The 13,578-nt window shown below is 41.8% G+C and overlaps 1 protein-coding gene across 6 annotated transcripts; it reads right to left on the bottom strand.

Annotated features, from left to right (window-relative positions):
- Positions 1 to 2,406: 2,406 nt before the first annotated feature.
- On the bottom strand, positions 2,407 to 13,149 carry top1mt (DNA topoisomerase I mitochondrial). 6 transcript variants are annotated; one of them, XM_023823597.2, is made up of 24 exons: positions 12,865 to 13,149; positions 12,250 to 12,384; positions 11,948 to 12,014; positions 11,815 to 11,855; positions 10,810 to 10,879; positions 10,672 to 10,694; positions 10,429 to 10,545; positions 10,207 to 10,264; positions 9,962 to 10,056; positions 9,710 to 9,764; positions 9,228 to 9,520; positions 7,967 to 8,082; positions 7,691 to 7,812; positions 7,198 to 7,320; positions 6,773 to 6,960; positions 6,149 to 6,293; positions 5,574 to 5,717; positions 5,000 to 5,185; positions 4,560 to 4,628; positions 4,200 to 4,314; positions 3,588 to 3,715; positions 3,378 to 3,472; positions 3,005 to 3,154; positions 2,407 to 2,892 (listed from the first exon to the last, which is right to left on the bottom strand). In XM_023823597.2, exons 2-24 carry the CDS (start codon positions 12,345 to 12,347, stop codon positions 2,790 to 2,792), a joined length of 2,601 nt encoding a protein of 866 aa, XP_023679365.2. In that variant the 5' UTR covers positions 12,348 to 12,384; positions 12,865 to 13,149; the 3' UTR covers positions 2,407 to 2,789. The 6 variants fall into 6 exon arrangements, with proteins under 6 accessions (XP_023679365.2, XP_023679366.2, XP_023679367.1 ...); XM_023823598.2 differs by having other exon boundaries at positions 12,906 to 13,149; XM_023823599.2 differs by lacking the exons at positions 9,228 to 9,520; positions 9,710 to 9,764; positions 9,962 to 10,056; ... (6 more) ...; positions 12,250 to 12,384; positions 12,865 to 13,149 and adding an exon at positions 8,716 to 9,143.
- Positions 13,150 to 13,578: the final 429 nt, after the last annotated feature.

The following is a 13,578-nucleotide window of genomic DNA, read 5'->3' as shown; positions in this document are numbered from 1 at the left end:
CACTGGATGAAAACATGACAGCGTCCAACAGTAATATTTCATTTTGGAAAAGGAGTCCTGATTTCAATTTAGTTCATGCAGAAATTGCTGGTGATTCTATATGTTTGCTCACAAACTTATATATATATATATATATTTGCTCAGCACTTGCAACAGCTTGACTAAAGTGACACACATCACTTTCCTGACTTCTGTGCAGCTGTGTGAGGTTATACAATAGGTATTTGTCTCACTTCATACCCTGAAACGGTATAAACACACTCTTCATAGCACATATATTGTGCAGATTAAAGGGTCGATATGAGTCATGTCACTCCTAAGAGGTAAATGTATCTGCAGGTTACAATGAAGAGATCTTTTTCATGAAGAATAGTATAGTCAGACATTTCACTGTTTTATGGATCATGCAATGCTGTATTAGATAAACTGCTTTAAGATGGATGGGTGGATGGGAGTTTTATGGAACTGTCCTTTGCATTCTGAGATTAGCCATTTCAATGTCCTTATTAGTCAGAAATTATGCCTATAGCTATTTATCTGTGCAATAAGTGTATTTGCTCAGGAAAAAAAACACATGCTTTAATATTAGCATAATCACCAACAAACTAAATAGTACAAATAAATAGCATAAATAAATAATATAAATAAAATAAATAGTAATGCAAAAAAAGGATATGAATTTCTTGTGTTCTCTGAAATTTCACAGATATCTTGTTTGATGCCTATAAGAATACGACTTTGATTCCCAAACGCCTCCTCAGGAGCACCCAGACACTCCATGTATCTCTTAAACTTAATCAGTAGCTAATTAACCTGATTAGTGAGTGAACTTCACAAGGGGATCTTCTTGCATGGACCTCTCAGCCCTGTCAAAAAAGAAACTTCAGTCTTCACTAGGCACCTCCATTTACGTGTAGTCCATAAGGGTGCCTCTGCCCTCTTAAAAACCACAGCACCATGAACTCCGCTCTGCGTACCTTTCAGCTAATGGGCTCGACCCAAATGACCAGCAATGGATTCTCTGAAGAAAAGGACGCGATATATCAGGACGTCTGGACTCGATTACAGCGACAACTCGACTTTATGTGAAAATGACGGGTTCAACATAAATTATATTCTAGGGCGATAAATCAGGGGCTTTTCCTTAAAATGTGGTTTTCGCCATGCTGAAAATGATATTATGATTAATGAGCGCAGACACTGGGTCGGGTCTTTTTACAGCTTTAAACTGACAGATTTTTATTTTTTTTTGTATTTTACGTGAATTATGCAATCTTTAACAAAGTATTTATTTTGAATCGGTGAAACTACAGCTTTAAAACGTTTTGTGCGTTTATTTCTCGCCATCAAGAATTATTCCAAGTTCCTAACTGAATTAGTGTTGAGATGGGGTTTTATCATAATAACATGTTAACAGCGTACAGCTAAACCAAGACTCGGACTGAGCGGTGAGATGTGAGCCAGTCTGCTCAGGAGCAGCTAAAGTAGAACTAACAGCTGCATCGGCAGACGATTAAAAATGACATACAGGGTAATGAAGGAACAACACCGGGGGCGCTGTTAAATCCTGTCGTTTTCAAAATCTGCTCAAGGTCGGGCCATTTCTCTTTCCCACAGGCTAGCCAAAGCTTAGCGAGGCCGCTCCACAATACCATGCACCTGATATTCAGCAGACTTACTTTGCAATTATCGAGGCGGGACATACCCCTATTACGGGGTCGCCTCATATGGCAATTATTTATGCTGGACGCAATGAAGTGCTTTGGTACGATATCCACCGGGAAAGTCAGTTTAAGCACAAAACACCTAGAGCGCCTTGGATACGGGAAAGATGTGATCGTAGATCAGAACCGCAGGGTGTACAAGGCAGTCAGTATCAATCCCTTTAATTCAGCTCGGTGCCAGACACAGGGTGCGCCTCTTTCACACAATGCGGTTTTCTTCCAGAGAACGAGTGCATCCAAAAAGTCACAACCGGCTCGAAATTCCCATGTAGCTTCCAGAATTAAGCCACGTTGTAATTAGAATATAAACACAAACCATGCATGTATGCATGTTACATTCAGGGGATTTCGGTGCTTGAGTAAGAAAAATCTGCAACAATAAATAATGATTTCAAGGCTTGTGGGAGTTTAAAGGAGACAAAAATGTTCTGAGGGCAAAACGTAAAATGACTGGCTATTTCTCTGAACCAAATTGTACAGGACATGGGACCAACCAATCAGATATCTTGCTCCCGCCTCCTCGAGTTGCATGGGCCCACCTCTACAATATGATTGGTTCCAATCAGTTTTCATTCTGCCCTTAGAACATTTTCGTGAATGTAAAACTCCTACAAGTGATTTTATGTAGGGAGATCTTGCATATTTTAATTACCTAAATGATGGGGAAAAAAACACCAAAATGTAAATTTCCTTCTAATATTTATTTGCTAATCAGATGCTTTTACCAAAAGCAACATTGCATTTCTCTCCTACACATTCCTTACCAACTTGAGGCAAACTGCTTTGACTCACATGGGGAAACCGGTTCAGAAGTAAACTGGCAGTTTCCCAATACATCAACACCCTGTGCTCTACCTTTACCTCAAACCAACAAACAAAATCATTCTGATTAGAAATATTTTTTTAAAGAATAATTTGGTGCAATTCTTGATAAATTGCTTGGTTTAAGTAAAAACAAAAAACAAACAAACCAAAACAACAAAAAGGACTTCAAGTATCAGGAGGACAAAGCCAAGGTCAGATATAGATTCCATGGTGATTTGAAGCTCATTCCAGGGCATTTTTTCAGAATTGGAAATCTTCGTCTGTCATGTCTATAGCCCAGGCAAACTTGTCCCTTTGGGTTTTGTTGTAGATCTTTTCAATTGGAACCCCAAATTTTTTACACCTACAATTGTCAAAAATGTAAAACACATTATGAAACAATTTCAGATGGAACTTTTAGGTTTAGCACCGGAATCTTATTCAATGTCCTTTGGAAGGAAATGACACTTTCATACCAGGCCACTGAAATCCTGGGGTCGAGGTAGTTGAGTTTGGAGGTGCCCAGAGCAATGACCTTGTTTTCCTCACGGTCAGTCATCTGGAGCCTCAACTTCTTTAGCTGCTCTTTCAGCCTCTCCACCACCTTCTCCTTCTGCTCTACAAGCCTGGGACAAGTCAGAGCTCAGTGAGGTAGGAGATCTCTTCTCCAGGAAGAACATCACAAGGGTAATAAACAAATGCACTAAACCACACCACATTAAACTGTGACTAAAACTTAAAAGCAAAACAGATGTTGACATTATTTCATTACTTGTCTTGTGCATTTTGCATTCTCCAGCATGTCACACAAAAGAAACCCAATGTAATTTTTGTACAGCAGTGTCTTACTTCTTTAGTTTATCAGTTTTATTTTGACGGTACTGGTTCTTGGCTTCCTTAAGCTCCTTTTTGGCAGTTTCTAGAAGTTTCTCCTTCAGTTCAATCTACAAACAGCAGTTTGGGGTTAGACATCAGGTGAAACAAACAGAAAATCACACATTAAAATCACAGAAATTCACACATAAAAACATGTGTGAGACATGACTTTAATGACAACACCTTCTCCTGCAGGTTCTGCATGGACTTTTCAAAGGTCTTCGGTGCTGCCCTCTGGTGGTTACAGAGAATGGCCACAGCCCGATTTGCCCGGTTATAGGCCAAGATTTTTTCTTCCACAGACATATCAGCTGTGAATTTAAAAAAGGGAACAGTTTGAAGCCAAGTCTAAAGTAAGCATTTGTATGTCCTGGTAAAAAAAAATGTGAATGAAAGTATTTAAAACACATCTGATCTGGGCCAATACCATTATGAAGGAACAAAATGGGTTTTTAAATACATACATCCACCTACTCATTCAGTGCAGGGTCATAGCTGGGGGGGGTTTAAAAAATGTGTACATGGTAATTATATTAATAATTGTGACAATGTCTTGGACTGTTACCTAAAACTATAGATATTGATTGAGTCAGAGGTAAGCAAGTCGGAGAGGCAGAGTCAGATAGATAGACAGACTGATTCTATAGACAGAAATAGAGACATACAGAGACAGACAGATACTGAGCAAGGGGGAGGGCTGTAATTCGACATGACAGGGAAACGCCCCCACCAATGCCCCTCCTCCTCCTCCCACACAGTGGTCCTGGCCCCCCCAGCCCCACCCGAAACACTCACACGACGTCAGCCTGTTCAGCTGGTCCTGTAGTGTGGTGGAGGCGTTGTACGTGCGGAACACTTTGGCCGTCAGCCCCTTCATGGAGTCCTGCAGTGTCTTGTTCAGGTACGTGGTCTGACGCAGGAACACACGGTCACATGACCAATGGGACATCATTGTACCCAAAGCCAGTGAGATCCCAACTGGATCTTATCAAGTCACATATCAGCAGACAAAATATCAAATCAATTACATAAAAAAAATTTAAACATCCCTTAATAATTATATTCAAAATGCCAGAAAAAATAAAATAACTTTGCTTCCTTTTCTGAAAAGAACCCATTTTTGATATACAGGCTTCCAGATGTCATGTTACTTACATTAATTCTGTCAAAGAGGTCGTCATCCGGGTTTTTATTTTCCATAAACAGCTTTAAATTTTTTAAAACCTGAATGTGGGAACAAATACTGACAAGATTGAGAAGCCAAAACACTTCACCACCCAAAACACAAACGCAGCTACAGGAAGGATACATGGCACTTTATGGATCCCCATAGGGAAATTCTCTGTCCCATTTTGTTCTCCATGACACACAGACACATATGTAGGTCACAGAAAGATTGGCAGCAAAGGGCAGCCACCCGTAATGGCGCCCAGGGACATGCTGAGGCTGGGGCTTGAACCAGTAACCTTCCGGTCACAGGCACAGAGGCTCTGTCCACTGATACAAGATAAACGAGGCACTGAGTACCCCCCTCCCCCATTATGGCAGCTCTTGCATGACACCACCATGGTATCCCCGTCAATCTCCCAACTCACCCGCTTTTCCACAGGCACCTTGTTGTAGTAACGGATGGAGTCCTTGCCCAGGAAGTCGAACTCCACCACATGCTCCAGGCCGTCGAGCTGCTCATGGAGGGTGATGTGCTCCACGCGTAGCGAGCAGCAGCCCACAGTGTCTGCTGTCTCGCCCTCCTCCTTCTCATTGCCCGCCCTCAGGGCCAGCTGCAGGCGCAGGAATTGGGGCGGAGTCACAGAGAGAAGACGGAGCAAATGAGGGTGTGTCTGATGATGTCAATAAAAATGTCGAGGCCAGAGGAGGTATTCGAAAATTTTAAAGCACTCTTTAAAAGGTATCAGTGTCTTAAAAACAACTGACCACATTAGCCAATGGTTGCTTTAAATCTTTGAGTGACAGGGGAGGGGACACTCCATGGGCCAATCAGATTTCAGCTGGGGCCAGTGCCCCTGTGACCCCATCCCTATATACACCCCCTGCTGGGCATGTACATATGGGCTGCATATTCTCATGTGTGAGAATAGTTAGCATCAGGGAGCGTTAGCATAGCAGGTTAGGTGGGGAGCGCCAGGCGACACTGCCCAGCAGGCCTACCTTGTCGATGAAGTAGATGGCCACGCCCCTCTGCCTCTTCTTCATCTCCCGAGACTTCCAGTCCCGCCTGTACTCCGACCTGATGGCATCCACCTTCAGCTTCAGCTTGCGGGCTATCTCGTATTTCTGCCAGTCCTTTTCTCCCTAGAACCACCAATTGGGAGGTTTGACAAATGACTATGACTCTATGAATACTACAGCTCCACCAATCACAGGTGGGAAACCGACTGCCCAGCATACCGGTACTTCTGACTTTCTCTTGATCTAATTAAATGTCTGCCCTTTACATTCACCATGTATAGTTAATACATTCACACTTTAACCTTTTAACAGACTGTATAACAACTTTGAACCTTGTGCTACTAATTCAAAATTCCCATCCAATAAGCATATTTGACCTTTAACGCATAACCAAAATTCTACATTATCCTCATTCACCTCGAAAAAATGTGAGAACCATTACCGAGGACACAGATGTAGGAAATGAAACAGGTTTAAATCCCAAATGCGTCCCAGTGGTCCCAAACACTGTCTGAAGGGGAGGAGTGGAGATGAAGAGGCCCACCACCACGCACCTTGAGCTTGGAGCTGGGGTTCAGCATTATGTACTTGATGCTGCCCTGTACATTCTCCACCCAGGAGACCAGCCATGTCACGGTGTCATCGTGCTGCACCTTCTTCCACCTGTGACCAGCAGGGGGCGCAGGGATCTTTGAGTCTCTATATAGAAGAACATGGGCTGGTTAGTCTGCAGGAACTTGATAAGCTGTTGACCCCCCATCTTATTAGAGCTCAGCACCACCCGACAGAGATGCCGGGGTAACAGCTACACGTCACACCAAATTTTCTTTCCCTCTATCATGACCCATTGACGAATTTCCCCCTAGGATCAAAAGAGTTTATCTATTATACATGAACTAATATTAGACTGCCGTTCTTGTCGAATGCCATTGGGCAAACGTGGTGTAAAAGGTGCAGCATGAAAATAAATTAAATTGAATTCACATAAAAAGAGCAGAATGCAATTTCTTTTTTAAATCACATATTGATCGCAATATCTTGCATGCCTGATACTGCCATTCCACCTCCCAAGTTTCTTTAAAAATTATTAATCATGTCAACCATCATTGGTCCAATAGGACTGTGACAGCCAATAGGACTGTGACAGCCAATAGGACTGTGCCAAGAAAGCAGCTCACTTGCTGCAATTGATGGTGATGTCCTCTGGTTGGATCCTCTTCTTCAGCTTGCCCATCTTCGGGTGCTCTCCACGGCCACGGAACAAGCCTGGTGGCTCCACTCGAAAGTTACCGATCTTCTCCCGGTGGCCGTCCAGGGTGCAGAAGCTGTATTCCTCAGTCAACAACTTCTGCGCCTCCTTCTGCTCCTGCAGGGGGATATTCACCGAAAAATTACAAGACGTCCTTCACAGCCACTGCACACCTATGACATGGAGCCCAGTGGGTCAGCAGAGACATCAGTCCATCAGCATAACATTATAGCTCAATTAACGCAACAACTGACCGTTCAAATCCCAAGAAGCATACATAAAATCATCACCCTATTGTCTACTATATGTCGTTTTGGATAAGAGCATCAAATAAAATGAAAATGCTTAAGGTACCCGCTTCTCTTCCTTCGTCATTGCCTTCCTCTTCTCTGCTTGATCCAAGAAATACTGGTGGATCTCCCGGAAATCACATTTGGAAAGACTGCGGATCAAGCCCCTTTCCTCATCTGTCATTTCCTGGTTTAATGGTAATGTGAGGTAGGAACATTTTTAACACTATGGACTGAGGGATCAAGTAGATTTCCGGTTTTACATATAAAGTTGAGACCAAAAGTTGTCTTTAATCTAGGTGTTTGACTTTCAAAGTCAATGTGTGACAACTCAATGCAAATTTTTTTTAAAGTTACCACGCATTTCCTGTGTGAAGTCAATCAGGGCATATACATTCCACAAGGAGTGACGTCAGAACAACAGCTAAAACAACCACTTAACATTAAAGCTCAAGAATTATGTTCAGGATGTAAAACACACAGGTTTCAGGCACTTTTGTACATGCAAGCCATTGCTGCATATTCATCCCTTCAAAGCATGTGACAAAGTGAATCACCTCTCTCCAGTCAGCAAAGAAGTTCTTCTGAAACACCTCCTTGGTGGTGTACTCATGCTCCAGCATTTTGGCGTAGAAGGTAGCGACCTCCTCGGTGGCGGGACTGAGCTGCACGTGCTCACCTGCAACACATGGTACACACCTTGGATGGGCTGTGAAAACCTGCTGGATTGTGCTGTACTAGAAGAGCCCCACAGGGCAGCTAAACACAAGCCGGCAATGACACACCTGCACCGCAGGCAGGAACAGATGATTGAGAGGGTCAGGGCTTCTCACCATTGTAGTAGAAAGACACGTTTTCTGGTAGCGGTTCATACTCAGGGGGGAACAGAGGTCCTTTATGCTCAAGGGTCTTCCATTTTTTACCATCGTGAGAACATCCCTCCTCCCACCTAAGAGAAAAAAAGTGATTAAAATCTGAAAGGCAGTGACTTCAGATTAAGAAACTTTATTGATCCCAGGAGAAATTCTTGTGCATACATCAGCGAAACATACATATACTACAAAACAGACCAAGTGCAAAGAAAGTAAAAAGTACATACTATACAAAGATAAACATGAAAGACGAACATTCAGAGTGGGGCTTACAGACTCTAAACATTGATTAACAAAGCAAATATACCAATACATAGTGGGCTTTTAAAAGTTAAAAAAAGAACCTAAATTTTAATTTCAAAAGGGAAAACTATGGTACAATATAAAACTCTTTAATGCAGCTTACGATTAGTATGAATGCATTGGCAAAGCAAGTTACAATCAGCCTTGAACCAACTTTTGGCCAAAAGACACTGACATTGTTTCATCAACTTGAACTGGATTTATTAATTTATCTTAAAAAACATATCTTTTACGTGAGGCCCCTAACGGCGCAGGTAATACAGAAATCCCAAGGTAACGGTCTTACAGAAGAAGCGACCTGCTTAAGCTCAACTTCAAGATACCACGGCCCTTAACATTTCAAATCTTACGATTTCCTCGCAATTGCATTATTCAGTTTAGGTACAATGACAGAAAGTGTAATTTACCTCTTTACCTTTTCTCTCTGTTTTTGTCTTTGACAGCTCGGACCACGTGTACCAAAACTCCTCCGTGACAGCAATAAGGACGCCACTCGGTTCGGTTTCGAAAAACATTTTAGCAGGACAATGCCGACTGCATATATATTCATCGCACACTACCTGTATTAATACAGAGCCAGGGCATCGCGAACGAACAATCACGGCACAAATCCACTCATCCGTTTCATATGTAGCATATTATTACACCTAATGGCACATTGGTGTAGTGCTGCGTGTCGCATTCTAATGTGTCCCCCTTGAAACAAGGACTGCGGTTCGTTCCTAGGGCAACAAAACAAGGGTGAACACTAAAAAAAATGTGGATTAGCAGCAAGATTGGATGCACTACCTTAATGGCATTACACTAAAAGACCACCAAAAAAACAATCAAAATTCCATAATAAAAACTCGTTTTATGTGCCATCAGCACCCTGAAGTGTATAAATGAATACAGTGTAATCAAGCATCACTGAACTCACCACTTCCACTTGTCATCCTCATCCTTTTTGTCCTCGTCCCCAGCACACTCTACCTTGGTCTTCCTGGCTCTCTCTCTCTTCTTCGATTTGACTTTTTCTCCCTGGTCCTTCTTGCGCTTCTTCGCTGGATTTCCCTCCCCATCTTTTTGGTCTTTTTTATTCCTCCCCGTGTTCGACTCCTTTATAATTGTTTTAGCTTTGGCTTGTAACTTTTCTTTTAACCTATCGCCCTGCAGTGGGAATTCCTCTTCTTCCTCCTCCTTAACCGGGCTATCGTCATTCCCGTTTTGGTCCTGAAATCATATGGATGTCCTCTCAACCCACCTTACATGTTTTGGATGCCAGTTGTCTAAGACATCGAGAATGTACATGGAAATATTCTCCTTGTCTATAAATAATGCACAATGTCCATAATTAAATTAATATTTTTCCTGTTAGAAAATGACTATAAATGTCAACCTTGGTTATTTCAACCTAATTACCTCTTCTCCTTCGCTCTCAGCTTCATCTTTAGCATTTTTCTTACTGGTCTCCGATCTGTGGAGGAATGACTTGTGGTACAAGATTCAAGTAGTCAGGAGAGGAAGACCTAATGACCGTCATTTACAACCTGACTGTTGCAGAGCAAATGCGAGTGCTACAATAGGTCATAGAAGAGATAATAGATAGAAAGATACAGAATACAAAGATCTAGCCAACGTTCTAAATGTTCTAAGTTGATTCATGTTTTTTACCTTTTTCCTGTTGACTTCGTGTCCCCTCTTTGCCCCCTGCTCTCCTGACCTTTTTCCCTTCTTGAGTCTGCATTTCGGCTGCTCTTTGGCCTAGGCTGCATTGAGATAAGAGAAGCCCTAGTCCGGAAATAACTTCAGTGACAGCAAAGCAACATTTTCCCCATTTGTTTGATAGATCTACATCAAGGATGTAGGATGTTAGAAAATAAGCAGATGTTCAGTTGGGCTTAATTTAAACAAAATACCTTGTTCCTGCCTTCAGGGATCTCCAAAGTCTTTGTTTTCACAGTTTTATCTACTAACCTGCATAAAAGATAATAATTCAAGATATCAGTTTTTTATTGTGTAAAAAGACAAGACACAGGTTGGAAAAAAAACTGAAAATTGGAAGTGTTTAACATTTTGCACAGAGGATTCCAAAAGAAAAACAAGCATGTGCGCCATAAGGATTATTACAGACACCCTACCCCTCGGAATCCCACGGCGTGTCCCCGAGTGCGGATCCACGTCTGTCACCCATGGCCCCTCCTCCCGCAAATGTCTCCTCAAGTTCAGCAGACATGTTGTTGTTGATATCAAAAGAGCTTGCAGAGTTTGGAAGGTCAGTTACTTTATGGCCTTTGCTTTTTAATTACCGTAAGTAAAATGTCATTATAATACCATCCTGAAAAAGGTAAATTAGCATAATTAAAAAAAAATTAAATTCTTACTTCTCACATGATGGAGGTGAATCCTGCAAAAAAATAATGAATAAAATATATATATCCATACTACGCACACACACATACTTTTATATAAGCACAGTTTGAGAAGTTCTGTAGGAACCTAAAAGCAGCAGAACCTCTCACCATTTCTGCATCACTGGCCCTTCTGCCATTCGCTGCTTCTGCCTTTATACAGCCAGTCAGCTTGTCAGAACTAAAGAGATCCAGAGATCAGACTCAGGAACTAACTGTACTGTCGTTAGCAAAAGGCTGGAGCAAAAGACTTATGACCAGTTCCAACGGAAGGGAGAAAATCATCTTCATAATACCACAGACAATGCAAATGTAACAGGTTACACTCAATGACTGATAATATTACTATTACTACTACTAATATCAATTGAAATTCAATCCTTTGTAAGGCATTCGCTGCTAAAGTAAACAGAATGATTTAGTCTCCTTTTTAAAATGTTGATATTATCACTCTATTTGATACACCTTACAATCATACTACTGTGCAAGTCCTGGGACACAGAAGTGATCACCGGCCATTTTAATAAACGTGAACCTGGAGACATTAACTGCATTCATAGATGTTCTGCAGGTGAAGCAGCTTCTTTTGAAAGCAACCCCAGGGTCAGACTGCAATAAAGTGTATATTTTTTGGAGCTGGGAGCAGATCGGGAAATGAATCTCAGCGGGACACTGAAATGTAACCTTAGGGCAGTGATGCGCAATGGGGGTTACTGTACAGGTCTGTCTCAGCCGACGGAAGGCAGATGGGTCCTACAGGCGCCGGTGATCCCATCCCTCCATGGGGGGGGGGGGGGGGGGGGGCAGCACAGCACACCCAACAAATCACAACCAGGGCAAAATGACTTTACAGTGAGTGTACCAGAGCTCAAAGACAGGCAGAGATGCTGACCCAGACTGTCAAGTCTCATGCAGAATTCAGCCAGTAAACCAAGTTAAAATTTGGGGCGAGAAAAATAGGTCTGAACTCCACATGGAATTCCTGTTGTATGAAAAAAGACCAATGTTCCATTTGTTTAGGGACTTTCAGATGTTGGTAGAAGAACAGAGATAAAGACGACCTTCTAAATAATAATAATAATAATAATAATAATAATAAATTCATGGAGGCCTCACCTCGTGACCTTCGCCTCCTGGAGAGGCTTACGGTGCTTTTCCTGTAATAAAAGGACCAAACATCAGGACATAACGGTATAAAGGAACGAAATAACAGAAGAAGCTGAAGCCAAAGCCAAACGCGCGACTGTACCTTGCTGTGCTTCTCCTTCCCCTCCAAACGTTTCTGCTTTTCCTCCGCATCTTCCTTAACCCTTTTACTGTGTGGTGAAAGCGTATGAGAATAATCCATCACCCTCCTATGCGGCGCATTAATACATATTTATTACACCATCTATAACGTGATTCCGACATGAAATCCCGAACGGCAAAAAGCAGCGTTTTACTGTAAGTCAATGTGGGTCTTACAATTAAAATAACCATATATACACGCTAAATTATAACGTGAACAAACTAACCGCATTACAAAGTTATCCTACATTTGTAACAACGGACCTGGCCGGGGGTTTCTGGTTGCTGGAGTCAGAGCTCCGCTTTTGGCCGGATTTGCCATCAGCCTTTTGGAATTTTCTTACTCCAAAGTTGGCGTCCATCACTCGTAGTTTTGTTCACAGGCACACGACGGCAGGTCTTTAACAGCCACAGAGACACAGGTAAACCAGCGCATCGTAATGAATTTCACGCCGCCTTCAAGGTCTGCACTCGTTTTAGGAGTGACATTATTATGGTGGCTATATAAAAATGAAAAGCAATGCCTACGTGCCATCTGCAAACGGCGAAAAGCAGTTTGCCCGTTTGTAACCAGCAGAGTAGGCCTTTAACTTTATATTTAATTGACAGAGGAAAATAATTAAAAATTCTTCTAAATAGCATATCAACAGATCAACCCCGACAACAAGCTAAATCGTGGCAAGGGTTAGTTTCACTGAATCAAGGATCACAGAGATGTTCTCATCTTTATCAAAAAATATAAAAATAAAAAGAACATTAACAAGCCCAAGGGTACCTGACAAAAATGACCGAAAAAACTTTATAGCGAACTATATTCAATGTATTTATAAAGTGAAGTCTAAATCTAAGCGCTGCTGCTTATGTACGAGTAACATTTACCTGCATACACGATGAAAAAATGTCAGTTTTTTTTCACTCACAATTATGTCCCTTTATAAACATTCGGTTTCATACGAGCCTAATTGTAGTCCTACTGCGCATGTCACCGCAGAACCGAGTAATCTAACGCGTCTGCGGAGAATCTTCAAAACGTCCGCGCAGGGGCACAGGAATTTGGTGGATGAGGGGTAGAGCCCCCAATAAATAGACCTTTGTATTTAAATTATGTTCATTGGATTAGCAAATCAGAGGCCTGTATTTTAGCCTGGTAACTTGTCGTGTTTCAGTAGTCTGGTATAAACGGATTTAATTCCGGCTAAGCAAGACATCCAGCTTCGTGATACAGGCCCCAGGAGGTTAACATAAATAGTAAAGCTAAGGATGGATAATTCTTTTAAAAAATTCAATTCTTTTAAACGCATTATAGACTGACTACTAAAATAAGACCATTTTTGGTGAAGAAATGCCCAGCTGAAGTGTATTCATGGATTTTTTCCCAGTTATAAGCATAAAGCAGGGCTTGCAGTTGAAAAGTTTTGAAAAGTGCAGGAAACACTTTTGCAAAACTGGAAACACTTTATATATCTCTCTCAGTACCAACGGTATATGCCTTAAGCTGCCTGCACTTTATACACTTTATATACTGTTACTCAGTACTTAGGATGTGTTTTTTGTTGTGCTTGTGCACTTCACTGTTTGTCCTATCCTGTCATC

This window comes from Paramormyrops kingsleyae, chromosome 1 (assembly GCF_048594095.1).
Source record: "Paramormyrops kingsleyae isolate MSU_618 chromosome 1, PKINGS_0.4, whole genome shotgun sequence".
Taxonomy (NCBI): domain Eukaryota; kingdom Metazoa; phylum Chordata; class Actinopteri; order Osteoglossiformes; family Mormyridae; genus Paramormyrops; species Paramormyrops kingsleyae.
The sequence above is the reverse complement of the archived record's forward strand: the minus strand, read 5'-3'. Positions and strand labels throughout refer to the sequence as shown.